The sequence below is a fragment of the Mesoplodon mirus genome (assembly GCF_964341445.2).
Source record: "Mesoplodon mirus genome assembly, contig: HAP1_SCAFFOLD_518, whole genome shotgun sequence".
Classification (NCBI taxonomy): domain Eukaryota; kingdom Metazoa; phylum Chordata; class Mammalia; order Artiodactyla; family Ziphiidae; genus Mesoplodon; species Mesoplodon mirus.
In genome coordinates, this window is record NW_028295480.1 from 143,799 (window position 1) to 167,031 (window position 23,233).

The 23,233-nt window shown below is 45.5% G+C and overlaps 1 protein-coding gene across 6 annotated transcripts in view; it reads left to right on the forward strand.

Moving 5' to 3' along the window:
- The first annotated feature begins 237 nt into the window (after positions 1 to 237).
- LOC309797418 (uncharacterized protein) overlaps positions 238 to 23,233 on the forward strand; it is a 262,284-nt gene continuing 239,288 nt past the window's right edge. The window contains exons 1-3 of one of the 6 annotated variants that reach the window (XM_082645963.1): positions 238 to 1,308; positions 2,539 to 2,608; positions 5,472 to 6,287. In XM_082645963.1, the coding sequence (XP_082502089.1) occupies positions 1,003 to 1,308; positions 2,539 to 2,608; positions 5,472 to 5,671 (576 nt within the window). In that variant the 5' untranslated portion in view covers positions 238 to 1,002 and the 3' untranslated portion in view covers positions 5,672 to 6,287. Of the gene's footprint in view, positions 1,309 to 1,500; positions 2,609 to 2,700; positions 4,304 to 5,471; positions 6,288 to 23,233 lie in introns of those variants that run through there. The other 5 variants (XR_014292645.1, XR_014292648.1, XR_014292644.1 and 2 more) reach the window with 5 other exon arrangements.

The window sequence follows — 23,233 nt, forward strand, 5'->3', positions numbered from 1 at the left end:
ATGCTTATTTGTGGTGATTTCTTGGCTGAAAGAAGTCAGCACATGAATTGCCTTCTCAGCCTAGTAATTATTGCACATTTGGTGGCTGGGTTTATTATGAGGTTCCTTAGGGTAATGTAATCAGTTTTACAGCCACCCAAGGTTTATTTCAAGGGGCAAAACTCACCAAAAGTTTACCTGCTTATTAAGTGCAACCCTCAGCATATAGTGGTAAGAAAATACTACTTTTCTAGAGAAGGAGCTGGCACACTTTTCTAAAGGGCCAGAGAGTGAACATCTTAAACTTTGCCATATGACCTCTGCTTTATCCGTCAAGTCTGCCATTGTAGCAGGAAAGCAGACAGAGATCAAAGGTAAACAAAGGAGCTGTGCTCCAATGAAACATTATTTATAGACACTAAAATGCGCATGTCATATAATTCTCAAATGTTGCAAAATATTTAAATTTTTTTTCAACATTTGAAACTACAAAAATCATTTTTAGCTTACAGGTCGTACAGCACAGGCTGGGGCAGCATCTGGGCTCTTTCCCAGCAGAGATGAAGGATGAAAGAAGGGGCCTGCCTGGGCATGTGGAGTTGGCTCCTGCCTTGTTGTCCAGTGCCAGCCCCGTGCTCAGGACAGACAACACAGGGGCCCAGCGCATCCCGCTCCAGTTCTTTGGCCTCAGTCTGGAAGCCAGCACAGTGAGAAGTCTAAGCGCCCCTGCCCCAAACCGGCCCAGAGCCAAGGGCGGCACCTCTGGCTGCTCCAGCAAGCAAACAGCTGCATGTGAGCAGAGAAAGGGGGTGGGGCCAGATGGCAGGAAACCATACATCTTGTAAACAACGGGGGTCTGTAGGCAGACATAGAAAAGCAGGAACTTCTGGACGGACAGAAAACCTACATTTTGGGGTGACAAGTGTGCTGGAGGCAAAGGAAGGTGGGAAAACGGGAATCTAAGGCCTCTAAATGTAACCTTTTGCTCATTAAGCCCTCATTACAGTAAAACTAGCCTTGCAGATGAGAAGTTCCCGTCATGCACCGGGGCCGGGACACTTCGCAGCGAGGCTAAATAAGGAGGAAACTCCCCCCTCCCCTCAGAAAGGTGGAGCTGGGGTGAAAACCAGGAAGTGCGACCCCGCCCCCACCCTCCCCAATGAAGACTCCGCCCCTTCGTTTGCACGCCCCGTGGAAGCAGCCTGTCCAAGCAGCTCAGCGCCGCGGCGCACCCCCGTCGGCCCCCTGCGCCCCGGAAGTCCTCGCTGTGTCTTCTCCTCCCTGTTGTCTCTGAATTCTTCCTGCGACAAGATGAGAACCTCCTCTCTGGTGAGGAGGCGGCTGTGGATCCACCGGCTCTTCCTGCAGCTGGGCGGGCGGGTCTGGGAGGAGCCCCTCGGTGCGGGCGGAGCCCAGGGCCCCGGGCCTTGGCCTCTCTGCTCCGCGCCCCGGGCTTCCGGGCGGGGCAAGGACTGCAGGTACAGGGAGCTCCGCCGCGGGGGCCCGGCCGTTAGCTGGAGGAGCGGCGGGCAAGGAGGGCCCGCCTCCCTGTCCGGAGCCTCGCAGAGGCCTCCGCCCACAGGGAGGGCGGCAGAGGTGGAGAGCCGGCGGGGGGCACCGCGCTCCTCGCCGAAGGCCTTCCGGCCCCAGGCTCGTTCCCCACGGGATCAGAACCGCCCCGGCTTCCTGCACTCGGGACGCTGCTGCACTGGGCTCCTGTTCCTCCTGCTGGCCACTCGCTCCCCCCTGGGCCTCCGCCTCCGATCCTCCGGGAAGTCGGAGCCCTGAGATGGGCCAGAGGAGAGAGGGGCTCAGGGGCCGCTGTCTCAGCAGCCCCTCCTTCCCCCAGAGGGGCCTCTTCAGGGGCGGGGGTCCGTCCAGGAGCTGATGGGGCTGGGCACCAGGAGTGAGGTGCTGTCCTCCCACGTCCTGCACGGTGAATCCAAGTCCCCCTAAAACTGAGTTCCCTCACTGAGTTTACAGATGATCTCTCTATCCAAAACTTTCTCCCTTTTCTTTGTCACCTCTGACCTCAATGCTGTGCTAATGGAACACTCGTCAAGCAGAGTCAGGTGCCTAGACTACCCTTGTTAACGTCATCAATGGACCAGGTGCTGTTGTAGATGTCACCGTTCTCTCCAGATTCAGGTGGTTTCTCCAGGGCAGGATGAGCTCAAAGACCCCTGAGCCGGGGACCACCTGGCCTGGGAATCATAAACCAGAGACAGCCTGACTTCTGAAGCTATGATGAACAAATGTCACATATAGTATGGGATTAACAGTTATACAATTCTGTTCGTAAAATAGGTAACTAACCTTGATTTACTGCATAGCACAGGAAACTATATTCAATATCTTGTAATAACCTATAATGGAAAATAATCCAAAAAAATGTATATATATATATAACTGAATCACTTTGCTATACACCAGAAAGTAACACAATATTGTATCAATAAGTCAACTATACTTCGATTTGGTAAAAAAGGAAAAAAAAAGAGTCACAGAAATGTCAAATGATGACGATTAATGGCAGCCTCTTTGTCCTTCCCTTTAAAGAAGCCCCGAACTCAACGGCCCAATTGGAGTGTGTCTGTGGCTTTTCTCCCACTCCCTTGCTTGGAGATCTGTAAGTAAACCCTTACTTTGATTAATACACCTGCTGTCAAGAGTTGAGCTTTCTTCACCTCAGTCACATGAGCCTTTGCTCCATAAAAACAGGACCTCAGGTTGGCAGTTCCAGGGCTTGGAGTGTCATCGAAAGAATTCATCTCTGATGAGTGCACGTCCGGGCACCTCCCAACACATCGTCATGTCCCCAGGGTCTCCATGATGCTTGAGCTGCTGTCCCCACCCCCACACCCCCCAGGGGCAGAAGAGTGGGCTTTGGAGCACCTGGGAGGAGGCCTTTCTTGCTGGGCCCAGAGCACGTCCCTGTCCCCTGCCCTTGTAGCAGCCTCCGTGCACTAAATGAAAGTGGGCTTTAGTATCTGTAACTCATATTTTAGTTGTTCATTATATTCTGAACTGTTACAAAGAAACTCTTTAACTGTGTTGTCAATATAAATAATCACTAAATCAATCTATACTAGGAATAGAAAAGAATCTTATTTGAGCCAAATTGAGGTCTATAGCTCAGGAGAGACAGATTCTAGAAGGACCTGAAATGTGTTCAGCCAGACTACAAGTTTGGGGAGGTTTATAAAGGCAAAAACCTGAAAATGACATAAGTTGATTGTCAAGAATTATATATATGTATATGTATTTTGATGTGATGGTAAATGGATTTGTTTCTTTCATTTCCCTTTCTGACCTTTCATTATTAGTGTATAGAAATGTAACAAATTTCTGTGTTTCAGTTTTGTATCCTGCAACTTTACAGAATTCATTGATGAGGTCTAGTAGTTTTCTTGTAGTGTCTTTAGGATTTTCTAGGAATAAACCTACCTAAGAAGACAAAAGTCCTGTACTCCAAAAACTATAAGACACTGATGAAATAAATTGAAGGTGACACAAACAGATGGAAAGACACACCATGTTCCTGGATTGGAAGAATCAACATTGTTAAAATGACTATACTACCCAAGGCAATCTACAGCTTCAATACAATCCCTATCAAGTTATCAATGGCATTTTTCACAGAACTAGAACAAAAAATCTTAAATTTTTTATGGAAATAGAAAAGGCCCTGAATAGCCAAAGCAATCATGAGAAAGAAAAACCGAGCTGGAGGAATCAGGCTCCCTGACTTCACTCTATACTACAAAGCTACAGTCATTAAAACAGTATGGTACTGGCACATAAACAGAAATATAGACCAGTGGAACAGGATAGAAAGCCCAGAAATAAACCCACCCACCTATGGTCAATTAACCTATGACAAAGGAGGCAAGACTATATAATGAAGGAAAGACAGTCTCTTCAATAAATTGGTGCTGGGAAAGCTGGATAGCTACATGTAAAAAACTATGAAATTAAAACCTCTAAAACCATACACAAAAATAAACTAAAAATGGATTAAAGACCTAAATGTAAGACTGGATACTATAAAACTCTTAGAGGAAAATATAGACAGAACACTCTTTGACATAAATCGAAGCAATATCTTTAACTAACCATCTCCTAGTATAATGGAAATCAAACCAAAAATAAAGAAAAGGGAACTAATTAAACAGAAAAGCTTTTGCACAGCAAAGGAAACTATAAACAAAATGAAAAGACAACCCACAGAATGGGAGAAAATATTTGCAAATGATGCAACTGACTAGGGATTAGCCTCCAAAATTTATAAACAGCTCATGCAACTCAATACCAAAAAAAACAACCTAATGAAAAGATGGGCAGAACTTAAATAGACATTTCTCCAAAGAAGACATACAGATGGCAAAGAGGCACATTAAAAGATGTTCAACATGGCTAATCATTAGCAAAATGCAAATCAAATGTGCAATAAGCCATCACCTCACACCAGTCAGAATGGCCAGCATCAAAAAATGTGCAAACAATAAATACTGGAGACTGTGTGGAGAAAAGGGAATCCTCCTACACTGTTGGTGGGAATGTAAATTGGTACAGCCACTATGCAGAACACTATGGAGGTTCCTTTAAATATATATATATAATGGAATATTACTCAGCCATTAAAAAGAATAAAATAATGAATTTGCAGCAACATGGATGGAACTGGAGATTATCATATTAAGTAAAGTTAAGTCAGAGAAAGACAAATATTATATGATATCACTTGTATGCAGAATCTACAAAAATGATAGAAATAAACTTATTTACAAAACAGAAACAGACTCACAGACTTAGAAAATGAACTTATGGTTACCAGAGGGGAATGATTGGGGGGTATAAATTGGGAAATTGGGAGAGACACATACACACTGCTATATTTTAAAAAGATCAGCAACAAGGACATACTGTATAGCACAGGGAACTCTGCTCAATATTCTGTAATAAGCTAAATGGGGAAAGATATTTGAAAAAAATAGATACATGTATATGTATAACAGAATCACTTTGCTGTCCATCTGAAACGAATAAAACATTGTGAGTCAACTATACGCCAATATAAAATAAAAATTTAAGAAAACAATTATAATTGGAGCTGGCAAGAGGTAAGGGTGCCTATTAAGCAAGGATTGGTTGGTGTTTGAAATAGTTACATAGTTACAAGGGGAGACCTGTAGACCGTAAGTTGCAGGTGGCAGCTGCCAGCAGATACTGTTTTGAGAATGGCTGTTGGTGTTCTTGAGTCTGATACTGTAACAGGGAAGAAAAATCTGACTTCATATTAGATCTGTTTTTTTTTAATACTTTAACCTATATATCCTATTGTTTTTATTTCAAGTTAAAAATGTTGCCTATAGCCTGAAATATACAGGATAGCCCATTCTTAATGCTATGACCTTTAAGAGTATAACACTTGCCCATTCATATAGAGATAAAAAGTTGCAGAACAGAGAATAATATTTCTTTTGTTGGAGGTTTGCAGGAACATCGTGACCTGACCTTTGTGGACAAAGGATTCCTGCGCCAACAACCAACCTCACCCCTCCTTAAGCTTGCCCGTAAACATGCTTTGCTGAAACCTTCAGGGAGTTTGGGGCTTTTTGAGCATGAACCTCCCATTCTCTTTGCACGGCTCTGCAATAAACCTTGGTATCAGTCTGCATCAGGCACATGAACTTGTGTTCGCTAACAATACAGGTCAGAAAACTCAAGTTTTCACTAATAAAAGAATGTGTTTGAAACCCTGTCTATAGTAGTCACCCGGTCCATTTCAAAAGCCTAAACCATAGTTGCTCCATTTGATTTTTAAATGCATTTTTTTCTTTAATGGTTAATACCAGATATACAGTGAATTTTGAATAGGCTACAATAGGCTGCGTTGGTTTAAGATATAGCCCAAACATACAATAAGAAGAAAACTCCCCTGGTAAGATTGGCATGACTAAATATATTCAGAACTTCATTGAGCCTATTCTCATACACTCAATTTACTGCAGCTTTAGAGGTTTCTAACTTCTACTCAGATTTGTAAAGATTGGTCACTGGGAAATTTATTATCTGTCATTGTATTCCAGATGGCAGAGTAAACAAGGACTAAAGGTAGAAACACCTGCAAAATACCTAATATGGTCAAAACTGTCCGACTACTTTTAAAATGTTATTGTTTAACCATCCAGACAAAAGAGAAATGCCAGAGAAAAGTCAAATAGAGACATGTTTTCGTTCAGCCAAACAGATGACAGTGAGAGGTGAGGTGAGGAAACTGGCTCAGTGTGGGTGGTGGGACCAGGCACTTGAGACCCTATGCAGGCAGCTGCGGCGGCAGCTCTATCACGTCCTCCACGGGGCTGGTCTCTCAGCCCCCCAGACGCCAACTTTTCTTGGTAAACTCAGTGTAAGGATATCAGCCATTCATCAGGCACTTCTTTGGCTTCACACATGAGCAAGACACTTGTAGCTGCAAGGTTTACAAATTACAGCCTCTGCAGTGACTAGTCTGTGCTCTGTGTTCTCCTCAACTGAGGCTGCTTCTGGTGTCTACCACAGCACCTATACCACGTCCTGAGTGTCCAGGCTTACAGCGGTGCTCCTTGAGACTGGGCTGTGACATTTCCGTGTCTGGCATGTAGCAGGCATTGCATGAACATTTACTGGGGACAAGGAGGCTAAACTGCACAAGCATCTACTCCTAAGCTCATTCACACAGCTTGTGACTGCGGCTGAGCTCCAGAGACCTCATTGCCTGTGGTGGGCGCTAAAGCTCTCACAGCTTGTTTCATCTGCATGTTCTTTTCCCCCTGATAATATGACCCTTTTAGCTTCTCCTCCTAGAGGTTTGCATAGACCAGGTGGGAAGGACCGAAGTTGTTCCAGGCTTGTGTCAGGCTGTTAAAGCTCAACTACACTGAAAGCTCATGAGAGGTACAGTATCACGTGGGGGTGACTTTCAACAAGAGTTGTCACAGTGCCACTAACCTCAACAAGTGTATCCACTTTTTGTAGAAAGGTTTTAGCCCAACACTCTGCTCAAAAAGTGCAGAATGCACATTGTGTGATGTTTAAGCCCTTTGTTCTTGCTCTAGGGCAAGATTTCCCAACCTGGGGATCGAAGACATTCTGAGCCGGATAATTTTTCTCTGTGGGAGCTGTCCTGTGAGATCTGGGATGTTGAGCAGCACCCCTGGCCTCTACCCAGTAGCATCTACTCAGTCGTGACAACCCAAAATGCTTCCGGATGCACCCACTTGTCCTCTGGGGATGGGGGATTGGGGAAAAATTCCTCCAGCTGAAAATTTTTTCTCAAGTGGCACCAGTAGATTGCAAGGAGAACCAAAACAACAACAGCAAATGACGCACCAAGACTGCGCAGTGACGGAATTATGACAAACTAAAGATAGGCTTTCATTGTAGAGTATCTTCAGGCTATGTTTGATCCTTCGGTGCAGAGCGGACTCGAAGTCCTCCATCCCTTAGTGGTATTCGGCCCAAGGCCCCATATGCCTTTACCTGAAGTGTGTTTAATGTCACGTTTGTTTAATATATTCCCCCAGATCTGCCCCTCTGTGTGCCTGCATCGACAGAGTGTATCTACTTAGATTATACAATGTGAGCAAATAGAATCCTCATTATTTCAATAGCCTCCAGGGTAGCAACTCACAATGAACGTAAACTAATTTTACTGATAATAGTGAGACTTTGCTACCCAAATATGTAGTAAATATTAGGAAACCATCTATTTTACAGTAATAATTCAAAATGAAGTTTAAGAAATTTAACCATCATGACTGTTTACCACCAGAATCAGGTAGCGTAGCATGTTAGATGGTGCAGCAGGGTGAAGATGACAAGACGAACATCTCTAACATGTTCCCCACTTACTCATCTCTAAAGTATGGGGCACCACTCAGGGTGCACACAGATGTGCCACCCACACCTCTGGCGAATAAAACACTCACCGCCCAGCTGCTGGAGTGCCATCAACAGGCACCTTCCAGCCAACAGCCCCTCAGGCAGCCTCACGCATGCATGGGTCCCTCTGAGGGCTGCCACAGCCAATGGTCAAGGGCAGAGGGGCACTTAAAACACCTGTGATGACCACATATGCTTCAGAGCCCCCATGGGCCGAGCCAAGGCTTCCTCGGGGCCGGACACCTGCTCAGCTGTGCCCTCAGGCCAAACCTGCTCCCTCTCTGCCGCGTCTCAGAGGTTGACACCTAATTGGCACCCTGCCTGCCAAAATCCATCTTAACATTCCCTTCCAGAGAAACAGAATTGTGACGGGAGGAAAGCAGTGATGAGCGGGATTTGGGAGCTAGACTGCTCCACAGTTGGCAGTAGCAAGGACCCCTCCACGGGCTAGGTGGAGCACGCATCGTGTCTGAAATAGGTGGTGGTCCAGGTGTGCAAACTCTCACAGGTGACAGGGTAGTAATTGCTAGTCACCATCGAAACCAGCAGAGGAGCTTCCGGGTAGAAAGAAAGCAGAAAAAGCTGAAGACCCCACCCAGACCCAGGATTTTGATAAAAGATATTTTCACATATTGAGGTATGGGGAATTCGTCTGGCTTATAAAGGAGTTAAGGAGTAAACTTGAGTGTTACGCCTATCAAACATACATTGTGCTTCTGCTTTAATTATTAAAGAAAAGAGTGCATTGACCAGAAGTAAAAAATGTCCATGTTAAAAGTGAAGATGAAATGTCTTCCTTCCTGGGACGCCAATGCTGAAGCTCCTTCAATAATAAGCCTCAGTTCCCAGGTGCCAAGGCCATGCTGACTCGCTGTATATGGGCTGATCTCATTTTGTTTGTTTGTTTTGTTTCTGTTTTTGTTTTTTTCCCTGAAACCTTAAAAGAATGTATCCCTGACTTGTTTAATGTTCTTTGTTCTGACAATATATAAAACTTTGCTGAAAACCATGCTTCCCTGGGACAGTTCTTCAGAGCTACCTGAGGCATTGTCTTCCAGGCTATAGTCCACAGTTTGGCTCAAATAAGATGCTTTTCTATTCCTTTATAGATTGTTTATTGATTATTTTCATCAACAAATTATTAGTAAAAGTAGCCAGGCTCCAAGTCCCAGAAGAGTTTAGTCAGACACCCACCAGAGGTCTGCTAGCCCGTGGGACGTTAGGGCCATGAGAGAGACCCTGACTTGGTAGTGGAATTCAGGAGGATGCCCTGAGCGTTGAAACCCACGCTCTTCTGACCCCTGTGAGCCTGCAGAAATGGCCAACCGTCCCTCTGTGACCAGCTGCCGCGCCTCCATCTTGTTCTTGCAACGAGAATGAGTGCTTCGTCTCTTCTTCCTGCTCAACTTCCGCCCTTTCAGCTACCAGCCCTGGGGAGAAATTGGTAACCCCAAACCGCCCCCCAAATTGCCGCAGTGCTCACGTGAATAGTCGGAGGGAGTAGTTGAAGAAGCAGAATGAGTGAGATTTCCCTTGAGCCGGAAAAGTGCGGCCAGATGCGTCACTTGTGGGTAACGACCCCAGCTGTCACCGTCCCTTTGGCCTTCCAGGTGTAGGGGGTCTGCGGGATCCTTGCTAAGTCTATTTTTTGCCATTCCCGACCCTTCCCTATCATCACCCCTTCACCTTGAATCATGTTCAAGAAATTTGATTAAAAACAAAATGTGTTCAGCTACATCCAGTGGAAAACCTGCTATTAAGGGTATTAAGAACAAGTAGAGGTGTTCCCTGGTGGCGCAGTGGTTGGGAGTCTGCCTGCCGATGCGGGGGACATGGGTTAGTGCCCCGGTCCGGGAAGATCCCACATGCCGCGGAGCGGCTGGCCCCGTGAGCCATGGCCGCTGTGACTGCGCGTCCGGAGCCTGTGCTCCGCAACGGGAGAGGCCACAAGAGTGAGAGGTCCGTGTACTGCAAAAAAAAAAAAAAAAAAAGAACAATTATAACTTTTCCCAGGCATTGAACCACGGCTTCATCCAATGGTGCCTAAGAAGGAACCAGTTAACAGAGTGGGATGCCATGAACAGATGGAAATCTTTACAGTGACTGGAGAGTTACTCTATTTAGAAAAAGAGAAGTGTCGTTTTAATCCAATCGCAAGGTTATTCCACACTAAAAGAGATTAAAAAAAGACCCTTTTTCCACTCCAGCAGGTGGATAAAGGAGCCGTCAAATTTGTACTCAGAGGAGTTGATATCACGTGTCTACGCTTAGCTTCTCCAGGAGCTAAGCTTTGCTCCGCCGCAGCAGATAGGATTGTTGCAACTGACGCAGAAAGAAAGCAAGCTTGCTCTGGGAGCAAGTCGTGGAGACGTCTGCAGATGATGCTGAGAAAGTCAACACAGCAACTGGCCTTGAAACATGTATTATATAAAAGATGGGCCGTGGCACGTAAAACATATAAATAAGCCCCAGAAGGAATGCACTTGGGCTCCACATGGCTGCGGTGCAATATCTGTGTTTGTGTGTGTGTGTGACAGACGACAACAGCCGTGTGATTATGCTGAATAAATTCAACACATGCAGAAAAGAGAACCAACCGAACAAACAGGTGTTGCCGCCTTGCTCGGAAACAGTGCAGACGAGCTGTCCCTGTGTCCTGTCCTGGCCGTCAGGCTTTAACTCTCCCGAAAGAGCTTCATGACCCAGCCAGTGTGCTGGTGGGGCTGCGAGAAGACAAACGGGACTGAATTCTCAGTGTCTCAGCTGACGTGCCCTCATGTGAGCGTCTGGACAGGACCGAGCGGGGAAGAGTCAAGTGTAGGGGTGCTGAACTGGCTGGGGGGCTTCTCTCCCCGCATCCCTGCTGAGTCAGAGCCCCACTCAGCCCTTCATGGTGGAGAAGAGAGACGGGGAGACGCCTCAGCCGCTACACATGGACAGGCAGCTGCCGGCTCCTGCGGACTTCCAAAGCCTCATGTTATGAACTGACTTGTAATAACTTTGTTTTTGTCATTAAAGTGCTAGATATTTTTAGTAGGATTAATCTGAAAACGGTTTATTACCACCGATGTCAGTAATGGAATTAGCTGCGCTAGAGACAGCCTACAGTTGAAGTTAAAGTTTACAACGAAGTTTTTGCCTCAAAGTTTTAAGGAATTCAAGACGAGACTAGAATAAGACAAGACACCACAAAAACTGCTTGGTGACTGGGCTTTATATTCACTTTAAAGAAAATTATCTCTGAAAACTTAGAAACGTTTAATTATGCACATTGTTATTAGCATGAAGGTGAGAGATAGAAATGAAATATGAACCTGGATATGCTTATAGCAGTATTATGTGGTTCTGTGGAAAGCTTTCTGCAGTGTTCTCAAATAGCAGCAGAAAACCCCAAAAGAGGAAATGGTGACACCTCAAAGTCATGCTGTTACCTGAAAAAAGCAAGCTGCAAGGCAACACAGAGTATTTAAGACAAGTGAACATGAAGCCATATTATCTGTGAATAAATGAAAATATATTTGAAAATGTTTTTTTGTGTGTGTGTTGGAAAAATGTATACAAATGAACCATGGATACTTTGATATGGGTGAACGAGAAATTGTACTTTTACTCTGAATTATCCAGTTTTTTGTGTGTATGTGCTTGGAACTCAGGATGAACTGGAACAAGAGTGTACACTGTTTGTATTTAAAAACACACATGCATACACACACAACTTTACATGTGATTACATAGAAATGTCTTGTCATACAGCCTAGAGTCAAGTCAACTGGTAAGTTATGTGGAAGAGAATGGGTCTTTATTTAAGGATTAAAGACAGAGCACACTCGAAGCTCAAATAGTGAAACCCTCACTGCACAGTAGTCACTAGAATATTCCTTGAGCACTCGCTGGGTTTAAGCCAGCCTGGAAATCAGTTATTTGTCTAAAACAAGTGAGAATTTATGCCACGTTCCTAGAAAACACATGATTTAATTAACTTGGGTGCCAGTATCTCTCCGGGGAAGTAAATGTACATTTTATTCTTAAAACTCTTTTGGGTCTGTTCTATCATGGATTGGTGCATTAAAAACAAAACTCCCAAATCAATATTTAAAAATAACATTTTTGTGTACCTGAAATCTTCCTCCTTTTTAGAGCTTTTTCATTTTCTGTCGTCCATTCAACACAGTGTAAAGTAAATACAGTCGAGTCGGCAGCAGGAGCCGCTACTCAGGCGCCTCTGGGTTCTGTCATCAGTAGAGTTGAAATGGCAAAGGGCATGTTTGATGCAGAAACCTAAAGGCATTTTGGTACTGGATAATCTGGATCTACAGAAAGCACATGAGAGCCTGATACTGTTTCCTACATCTGGCACAATTTACAATAATTTTCTAATGTTTTATTTCCTGTAACCTGAGATTGGGAATATTGGGGAGAGAGTATAAATATAACTATTTACATAACTCATTGTAAATGGAGCACAATTAGAAAGTATAAATAGATGTGAGTCTAATTCACCTTCATATCCCAGTTCCTGTGGCTCTCAGTAGATAAGGCTCAGGTTACATCCCGGCTCATTTCTACAGACTGGATAGTAGGTGGCACCTTCAGCCAGTTTAAAAAACAGTTCACTGGTTTGGTTTGTTGATGTTGTTGCTGTAGGCGGGCCTCTCACTGTTGTGGCCTCTCACGTTGCCTAGCACAGGTTCCAGACGCGCAGGCTCAGCGGCCATGGCTCACGGGCCCAGCTGCTCCGCGGCATGTGGGATCTTCCTGGACCCGGGCACGAACCCGTTGGTCAGTAACCTAAATAGTTCGGTGCATAAGTGCATTAAGTCCTGGCCATTGTCACGGGAGAGTAATTTTAGAAGATCACAAAGCCATTTAAATAGATCTGTTCGAAGTATTTACAGATAACCACAGGAAAAGATGTTGCCTGTCTGTAGATCGAGATTATCCAATAATGAAATGCATTTAGGGTTTTGTGTCATAAATACTCTTTGCCACTTTAATTTCTGGTAATGTCAAAAGTGTGCCTGTGACCAGCCCTAAGAGAATTTGTCCTTTGACCCTGGCCAGACACATAGACTTTATATAGTTAGGTTTTCTTATCCGGGGAAAAACAAAAAACAAAAAACTTGACCAGCTGCTCACAAGTGGAAAACAAAGTATTAGACCTTAAAATGTTCCAGTAGAGTGCAGGTCAAACACTCCTGATTCTAGAGACTTCATAGAACGTTTTTAAACCTTTTCAGCCACCAGTCTCTCTTGACTCTGAAAGCTTACTTTTCTAGGTACTGTTCACAGTGGAAATGTGTTGAAATCACCGCAGCTATGTTCTGCCCCAGTGCACAAGGATCTCTACAGACTAGGAACAGTGATAAAATATTCTGAAGGGGTAAATCCAGGACACTTAATTTTATTTGAACAATAATCTGTGCACAAACACATTTTATACATGACTTCAAGGAGGCCACAGGAACCCTGGGCTCCCTAAGCCCCTCAGATTAAGATCTCCTGACCTGGGAGTGAAAGAAAACAAAGGCACCCCTACCACGCTCCCCATTCAGACCTCTGGTCCCATCTCAGCCACACGCGTGGGAAGGCAGGACGATGCTCAGCACAGGTACTGTCCCAGCTGCATGGCGGTCAGACGTGTTATACGAAGCAGATCCGCCACACTGCACATCTGCTTCCTACATCCTGCTGGCCCAGAAGGAGATTTAGAAAAAGCACCGAGGAGAACATCCACTCAGCAGAGCAGTCTTGAATCACAAGGGAGTGGAGAAAAACGAAGCACAAATCAGCCCAGGGTATGACTGACTTGTGACGGTTTTGTTGATAACAGATGTGGGTGAAGCCTTCCTGCTCCCTGCTGATGGCATCTCTGTATCTGCAGGCACTTTCTCTTTGCGTCACAGTGAAATGCAACTGCTTGTCAGAAGGCCGATCTCTTCTGTCATCCATAGGTCGCCTTCTCGCGGCTGTCACCCCTGTAACCCTGGACTGTATGCTGATTGTTCCATTGGTTGTTAACACTTCTATAAACGGAGATCTAACCGCCAAGAGTTCAAAATCCCAGTGGTCTGTGAGGTCCCACCACCAAGTCACTCCACAGAGTCATCTCTGACGTAGGTAAAAACGCCACAAACTCAGGATTGAAGATACTACTGTGGGAACATGAAATAAATTTAAAACTTAGAAAGTCTAATTGTAAAGGAATTTGTTTTCCTTCAAAGTCTGATAAGAATATGACCCTCTTGTTTATCTTGTCTAAAGAATAAGGATGTACAAGTACTTACTGAAGAAAAGCTACAAAATTTGAGACTGAAGAATGGAATTAAAAGAGAATGGGCTCATGCAGAATAACTACTCTGTGTTTGAGAAGTTGAGAGGAAAAAGAAATTGATTGAAGAAAAGATCTTATTATTAGAGCTGAGACCATATGCCATTTAGTCAAATTTCTTTTTCTGAAGGCCAGACTGCCTTGTACAGACTTGTACAGACACAAGGCTGCAACTTTCTTCTCTGCTGATCTACAGAGGGGTCCACAGCCCCCACTCCAGACCACCGCATTGTGCAGCACTCGAGATGCTCAGGACTATGTCTTGTGTATCCCTGGGGAGTGACTCCCAAAGGCTCCATCCACTGGGCCTAGTTCTACATGCTTTTTTTTTTTTTTTTTTGTGGTACGTGGGCCTCTCACTGTTGTGGCCTCTCCCGTTGCGGAGCACAGGGTCCGGATGCGCAGGCCCAGTGGCCATGGCTCACGGGCACAGCCGCTCCACGGCATGTCGGATCCTCCCGGACCCGGGCACGAACCCATGTCCCCTGCATCGGCAGGCGGACTGTGAACCACTGCATCACCACGGAAGCCCTCTACATGCTTTTAAACACCCTTTAAACCTCTGAAGACGGCTCTCCTCTCTCCCACATGAAATATCCTGTCACATTTCACATCTCCTCACTGTCAACATGGCTTCTGGTTTTATAATCAGTCTTGAGATATGGTCTCCTGACTAATATTTCTTATTATAATAAAGTCAACGGTATTTTACAATATCTTACTGGCGTTATTAATATGTCAGATGCAGAAAAAGAATTCAAGTATTAAAGTAAATAAATGTCCTCCTAACCATATGAATTATCGAAGTATTGTCTCAACAGATAATGAATGTTCAGAGCCTTTTCATAGGGAAAAATGGGAAAAAAGGTAAGAAAATTAGATCAAGCTTAATTCATAAAATTAGCAGCGGTAGATGTTCTTTGAAGAGAAGAACACAAAGGATTATGAATCAGAAAACTGCTTCCAAAGTGAAAGAAAATAAGCAAAAGCCACCAGAAAATTCTCATGAGTAGACATTTTAGAGCAGCCGGATAATCTTTCTGGTCAAATGAATTTGACTTTCATTTAGTTGGTAGAAATCGTGCTATAACTTTTAATCTTTAGAGGTTTAAAAAGAATTTAATGTCCACATTTCTGAGAAGTTGATAATATGTGTAGAAGGTTCAAGAACCTATAAATATTAAATACTTTCTATTGTATTCTGCCGCCCGCCCTTGCCCAGGACCCCTGTCTTCAAAGTCAGCCACTGTGGTTGATTTCCCAGGTATCATTCCAGAGTGTCTTATGGGTAGACAAGCAAATGGGAATATCTGTTTTTCCTCCACTCCACATTTTAATACATAAATAGTTGTGTAATGTTTCATTATTTCTTCCTTATATTCAGTTGACAATATCTGGGGAAAAAACTTCTATCAGGACGTTGTTTCCTACAAAGCAGCCCACTGAGTGGATGATGTACTATAATGCATGTTGCCAGTACACACTGGGATAAACACTAATATTCAACCATCTTTTGTCATTACAAACAATGCTGCAATGCATAACTTTGGCCTATGTTATTCTACTGCTAAAATATGTATAGGATAGTTTCTAAAGGATTTGTAGCCTGCAGTATTTCTAACTGAAATAGCATTTGATAAGATGTTACCAGTAAGACACCAGTAACTGAAATTTTCTGAGGAATGTAGACGTGGTCATTTCTCTTAATTTTATTATAAATCCAACCTCTCCTCTACCAGATTTCTCCTCGATCTGTGTCTGAAAACATTTTCCAACCTCTTCTACCCTTGTGACTTCTCTATAATCTGTTCCTCTTCTTCTTCATTCTCATGCCCACGACGGCCTGACCTGGTCTCTAACTGCTGTCTGCTCGTCTCTCTTTGTCCATCATTGCTCAACACACTCCACTGGAGAAAGACTCAACATGGCCAGACATCTTGTTGAGTATGAAAAACTGGATCATGGATGATTCTGACTCACTGTGCCTGGATGAGAGGAGACATCCAGAGGGGAGTTTAAAGTAGCTGGGGCAGGAGAAGAGGATTTAGGTTTCATCCATGGTCATCATTCAGGAGAAGATGCTACTGAGCCTTTACATAGCAGCAGGAAAAGAGAGTTGGAGGCAAGTACTTGCAGTGGCCCAGAAATTACAGCTGAGCTGACAGGCAGGGACTCCAAAGGGAAGAGCAAGGGAGAGAACACCGTGAGTTTGGAGGTCCAGGGGGTGATAATTTGTGGGGCCGGGCATCCAAAAGGAGGGAGCTACCCAGGGAGAAAACTCCACAACTGCCTGATGATCCATCTGAGTTTCTGTCGAGTACCTATCTGAGATGGCGATATTGGGAATTAAAAAAAAAATAAGTAATGATATGTTTCTATTACAAGCTTGATTCACTAAAATGTGGACATTAGTTAAATGAGAAATCCTGAGATTTATAGTAATGAAAATTACCATTGTCAGCGTTACTCAAAATTACAGTAATTATTACCATTGTTTGCAGTTAATTTTGAAAACAGTGATTCAAGTTTCTGTAGGCACAGACTATGTGATTGAAGATAATGAAAGAGGAGTTTTGGAATGCAGAATTTTCTAAATCTTCCTGGAAGTCTGGGAGCCACTCCCTTGAGCCACAAGGCCCTGTGCCACACCCTGCAGCAACCAACGTGGAAAACCAGACCTCAACCTCGGCAGCAATAGGCCTCAAGGGTCAGTGTTTAGTCAGTGACTCGCAGCTTCCTCATTTTTCATCCTTTCCATTTAGAACCAAATGGGGGAAAGACAAATATCAATATGTTCCCCTAAGCAATCACGTGGGACGCCCATCCTCCTGTCAGTCCGCCTCCAGCTTCCCCACTTCACAAACTGTGAGCAGGACGTGCCTCCCTTGTTTTCCCCCGGAAGGTATCACCACTCCTATGCCTGCCCTGAGTGTCAGCCGAATGTGACTGGTGGTGGCTGACTCCTGTGCCCTATAGACGAGTTCTGAGTAAATAGCGCTTGTTCTCATTTTGGGAGTGGGGGGTCTTTGTTCATGTGTACAGAGCGTAGAGTGGGAACGAAATCAAGCAATGAGGATAATATGTGTTTCCAATTATTTTCCGAGAACGTATTATTTATTAATCACCGGTTTTTAAGTTGAGATAGAAATCATATAGCATAAAACTCTCTTTGAACACCCTACAGTTTAGTGATTTATTGTCTGTTTACAAAGTCGTGCAACCATCATCACTATCTCATCCAGAATATTTTACCTCCCTACAAAGACACCTCGGGCCCCTTAGCCAGTCACTTCCTATTCCCCTTCCCCACAGCCGTAGGCAACTAAATGTGTGCTTTTCATCCCTGTGGATTTGCTTTTTCTGTATATTTCAAGTACATGGATTTGTACATCTGTGGCCTGTATGTCTGGCTTCTTATACAGTGTCATGTATTTGAGGCTCATCCATGTCTTATCGTGCGATTAATTCCTCTCTTTGGCCTCAGAACTTTCCTTTGTAAGTCGTTAAGATACACACACAGGAAACTCCCTCGTGGTCCAGTGGTTAGGACTCCACCACCCTAGTTTTTCAAGAACCCGGGTTCGATCCCTGGTGGGGGAACTAAAATACCACAAGCTGTGCAGTGCAGATAAGGAAACACACACACGCACACACACACGCACACACACACACACACACACACACACTACCATCTTTTTAATGTGGAAAATAGAGTATTAAAATTGCTATTGTGACCATTTTATGCAGACAGTTCCAGGGCCCCAAATTGCCCCACCAAACCAGAGCTGCCAGCAAGCACAGAGGACACCAGCCCAGCCGTGCTGCCCCTTCTCAGAACTCTCCACACACCCTTTCCAAGACTCCACCAATTTGTGCCACCACCCAGTGGCCAAAGAGGTGACCACGTGTGCAAGGGGAGGGGGGCAGCAGTGGCAGAGGGAGAGAGAGATGACAGGAGGGGCGAGCGGCACAGCCTACAGCACCAGGCATCCCAGCCGGTCTCACCACCAAGTACTAACCAGCCTCATCCCTGCTCAGCTCCTGAGCTCGGAACCTGGCAGTTGACTTCGTGGTGATGCAGACCTGGATGATGGCAGCCCAGACCAGGCACCCAATACCCCATGCTGTGCAGCCCTGCCAAGCCAGCTCCACTCCCCAGCCCATGTCAGAGCCCTGTGACCCCAGCCTCTTGTGGGCAAACTGCTCCTGACACACCCTCAGCCGTCTGGTGGCCAGGTCACCAGGCTGTGACTCTGAGTTCCCAGGAGACTATTTTCAGTCACGGTATGCGGCCAGTGGTAAAAGGGCCTGAGCAGCTGGAAGTGACTGGAGGGAAGCCCAGTCTTCTGTAATTCAATGCTGCCCTTACACCGACTGACAGTGTCTCCCTGATGCCTTCATGGCTCCATCTGGATATTCCACACACACAGCCATGTTCCAGGCTGGGATGCCAGGGGCAGCACTAACAGGGTGGCAGCATTCCCCAGTGACCAACGCCAGGCACCCGGCCTCCACCATCTCTGGACGCTCATGTACGCAGCCTCGCTACCACATTCCTTAAGATTAAAAACAGGTGACCCAAGGCTCCGAAGACTTGTCCATCCTAGGTCAGGCAGAGGGCTTAGAACTGAAGTCTAGTGACCTCTAATGCTGTCCGCTAAGACCACACCATCTGCCAGGAGACACGTCCACCTTCAGGTAATCACAATCAGTCTACTTCAGTACAAAGAGGGACAGATGTGTCACGGTGGGGACGGGGTGGAAACTTCCCCCTCTGCTTCTGTTTCCCTACTTGATGCTTCCCGGGGACCCAAGCCAATTCCTCCTCAATACCCTGTGTTCTTATATTGTCCTGTTTTGACTCAGACACCACAGGAGGATGCCTGCCCCTCAAGGTATAATTTTCTCAATTTTGATTAGTACAGCCATGAAATGTTCTCAAGGTGTGAAAGTACACAAAATATAAAAATGATAAAGGCCATTGAAGTGCCACATGAGGTGAGGATGAAATAAGAAGCATTTCAGCTCCTAGTCCTGAAAGGAGGGAAAGCAGAGGAAGAAAGAATTAAACTTTGGTGACCTTACTCTACACATGGTCCGTGTTTAATCCTTTTATCTATTCAGTTATTTAGTCAACACAGTTTTTCAAGATCTTTCTCTGTCTGGCCCAGTGTGTTCACAGAGCTCACAGGCTGGAGAGATACTCAAGGAATGATCACAGCACTGGGGTAGGTGGGGTCCCAGATGAGGCCAGAGGCAACCAGGAGAAGGGGTGTTGATCAAGAAGGGCTTCGTGGAGAAGGTGACATCTGAAGAGGCTCTTCAAGGATGAGTTCTCGTCTAGCCAAAGACTGGCATTGAGCAGGACCCAAGTACAAGGTCAATGAATGAGTGGATAGATACACTAATGCATGCCATCCCCCTAACACAGACAAGGAGGCCTGGCCCACTGCGGATTTGTAGAACTTAGAAACAGGGAACACTGGGGGATCAGTCGGGAGGGGCTACAGCGTGATGCCTGCCTCACTCCTTTTATGGGTGTCTTGACACCACGATGCCCTGTGTTCTGCCTTCTCAGGGAGCCCTCGTCTGTCCTCTGCTCTGGGATACTGCCCGTCATTCCCCAAAACACCTGCCTGTGTGGTCTCAGTGATCCCATGTGTAATTGTGCTCATTTCAAGGGGACTTATTGACATGGGAGAGGTTGGTGGGCAGCTCAAGATAGAAAGGAGGAAGGAGAGAATGACAGGGAGTCCTGCAGCCATGGGATCATGGGGTGGGATGCAAGGGAGTGGGGGAGGGGCAGAGGTCGTGTCTTAGAGCTTGAGGCTGGAGCCATCAAGGGGTTCCTTCACTGATAGGGATTCAACAAGTGGAGACAAGGGATGAACTCAGTTCGGGACCTAGGACTTTGAGAAGCCCTGGGGAATTTCGGGCAGAGCTGACATGTGAGGACACATAGGAAATGAAGGTGTAACAGAGGAGCAGGATCAGAGCTTTGACCCAGATGAGATGGGGAGCATGTGGAGCAGAGGGGGCTGAGGACACTGAGGAAGTTTGTTAATGGCAGTCATCATGGGGGTTCTGTCCATAGCCTGCCAGCTGCTAACAGAGTGCTGGGCCCAAATTCACATGTTTCCACTTTGAAACCCTGGAGTAGAATTTGCTGATCACTGGAATTGAATTTACCAGATTGGTGTGATCAAACTCAAGCTAATGAGCTAGAAAAATGAAATCAAGTCTTACAAATAAAAGGAAAACAGACTCAGCACCAGACAAGTATTCCAGCTAAAAACTAAAACTAAGTCTCTCAAACATGCAGCCCGTGGTGACTTCAGGGCCTTTGCACTTGCTATTCTCTCAGCCTAGAACACTGTGTCCTCTACATGTTTGCTCCCTAAACTTCTTCAGGAATTTTGAAAAGTTTACTTTACTTTTCTTTATGGTACATATCACCTCCTGATATTGTGTACCTCTATTTTTTAATCTGTTTTCCCCATGAGTCTGTCACCTGCATGTGAATGGGGATCTCCCTTCACGTGTTTCACCCAGTGTTGCGCTCTGGTGTCTGGACCAGGACAGGCACACTGTAGGGCCTCAGTGAATATGTGCCATGTGATGGGTGAGTGAGCACTGAATGTATAGGGGGGATAGCTGGAGGTCATAGAGAATTGCCCTAGATCGAGAAACAAGGGGTCAGAAGGACAACCTGCTGAAGGTCTTGGTATCTTGTTCTTCTGGAAGTTTCTCATTGTTATTGTAAAGATGCAAAACTAGACCCAGGGAAAGCAGCTGCTGTCCTGATTTGGGGAGAGCCCTAAGTATGCTATGCTGCTACTTCCCAGAGCTGAGGTCACATGGGTGGGTGTCAGGTCCAAGTGTCTCAGGGGCATTTCACCGCCTCCCAATCTCTCCTCCCATTGATGTAAGAAAATCCATGTTCACCTCTAGCAAATACCTTCCACTTGATGGAGGCTGAGCTGAAGTAGCAGCATTTCCAGCCCTGAAAGGCCTCATTCCCCTCTCTAGAACTTAAAAAGCCCTTTCCTCCACTGTCAGTCCATCCAAGCCCCACGCATGCCTCACATCCTGCATCTCCAAGAGAGTTTCTGCATCTTCATTCAACAAATGAGCCCCCACTAGGTGTTAGGGGCTGTGGCTCATCCAGGGACCCAAACCTCATGTGACGAGTCCATGGTCCTCTTCAGTGGATAGGGACCCCTCCTGTGGGCATCTTCTGGGACCACTGGGAGCCTCCTATCTTTCTGTGCTCTCAGTTAATGAACACGGCAAAGCTGAGCCCTGATTTTGCTAACTCCTACCCACCCGTCCCCTCACTCTGAATGTCACAGAGATGCTCTTGTGTATTAGACAAAGCCCAGATCCTGCTTAGACTCGCAAGGCCCTTAGGAACACAGCGCCAAGGAAACAGCAATCTTGTCCCTGGATGGTCCCTACCAGTGCCATTCTCCTCTGCTTGCTATTGTCCAATGACCAAAAAAAGTTGTTTTATGTGTTTTGCCCAGTTTCTCAGTGTTTATATTGAGGAAAAGTCCCACATCATTTCCTCCTTCATGGAAGGTTCTGGAATTTTTTTTTCATGTGCTTTACCTTCTATACTCCAAGAGGGCAGCGAGACTGTATTAGGCCCTGACATCTGTTGCCCAGTTGTAGCATTCATCACAGAAACTTCGTTTTGGTTTATCTAAAAAGGCAGCCACCTTCAATTCCTTCCTCCTTATACACAACAAGGCACCCCACCCCGAGGAGACTAGCTGTCTGTTTCTCCAAACTCCTACATCTGGCCTGGCCTGTGACTGCTTTGACCTGTAGAGAATTGCAGAGGTGACTTTGGGCCAGTCCTGAACCGGCCTTAAAAGAGATCTGGCCACTGCCGCTTTCTTTACTCAGACTGCTGCTCATACACTGTAGTCCCTGGAAACACAGGCTCTGCTGCGAGGAAACCAAGCCATGTGCGGAGGTCACGTGCACACTCTGGCCCCCAGCACAGGTGACCCCCAGCCAGCCCTGTGAGGGGCCTGCTGGGGCCTCCCTGTGACACCGCCCCATCTGCCCTCCAACTGCAGCAGCATGAGGAGCTCTAAGCAAGAAGCATGCAATTAAGCACAGACAGCCCACAGAACTAGCAGAAATAACGATAAATTATATTTCAAACCACTACGTTTTGTAATAGTTTGTTACATAGCAGTAATAAACCTGACTATTTCTAGGACAATCTCTTAAAGCAAAATATAACCTTAAAATAATCTGTAAGCTCCATGTAGAAAAAGAAACTACAAAGTAAAATAAAATTCGACTGAGTAAAATTTTAAAATCACTGGCTTTATTTGAAGATTTATGAATCAGGCAGGATACAGTTTAGCAGATAGAAAGAAGCTCTGAGGAGTTGCACAAAATGAAAGACGCTTATAGGCAGAAGGGAGCTGAAACAAGGAAGCTGTACTGGGCAAAGAATCGTGTGGGTTTTTGCAAGGTTTCTTTGCATTAGGGGATGGCAGGGGTCTCCCAGGCAGATGACTTAGCGAGTGCTGATCAGACGATTCCTGATCCACTGGATTAAGATTCCGTTTCTGGAGAAGCCAAAACTGCATTTAAGTCGCAGTTTGATGACATCGTTCTTCCTAAGCAACTCCTTTGGGGCTGTTGTCTTGATTTTAACTGTCCCCTGAGGACAGCAACAAGGTTTAGCATTGTTGGGTCCTTGTGTTAAGCACAGTGAGCGGCATATTCATTCCTAAAAATGCTGATCCTCATCTGTTGTGTGCCAGGCCTGTGCTGGGGCAGGGGATTCCCAGTCCCCAGGAGACAGAGGCTCACCCGACAAGGAAATCACAAAAAGGTGCGTTCAGGGCTGTGACAGCAGCTGCTGATTCAGTGCTTACGGAGTCTCTACCTCGGGCTCCACGGTGACCTGGGCTGTAGGCAGCGCAGAGGATAAAACATACAGAAACAAGAACAATTTAAAAAGAAACAACCCTG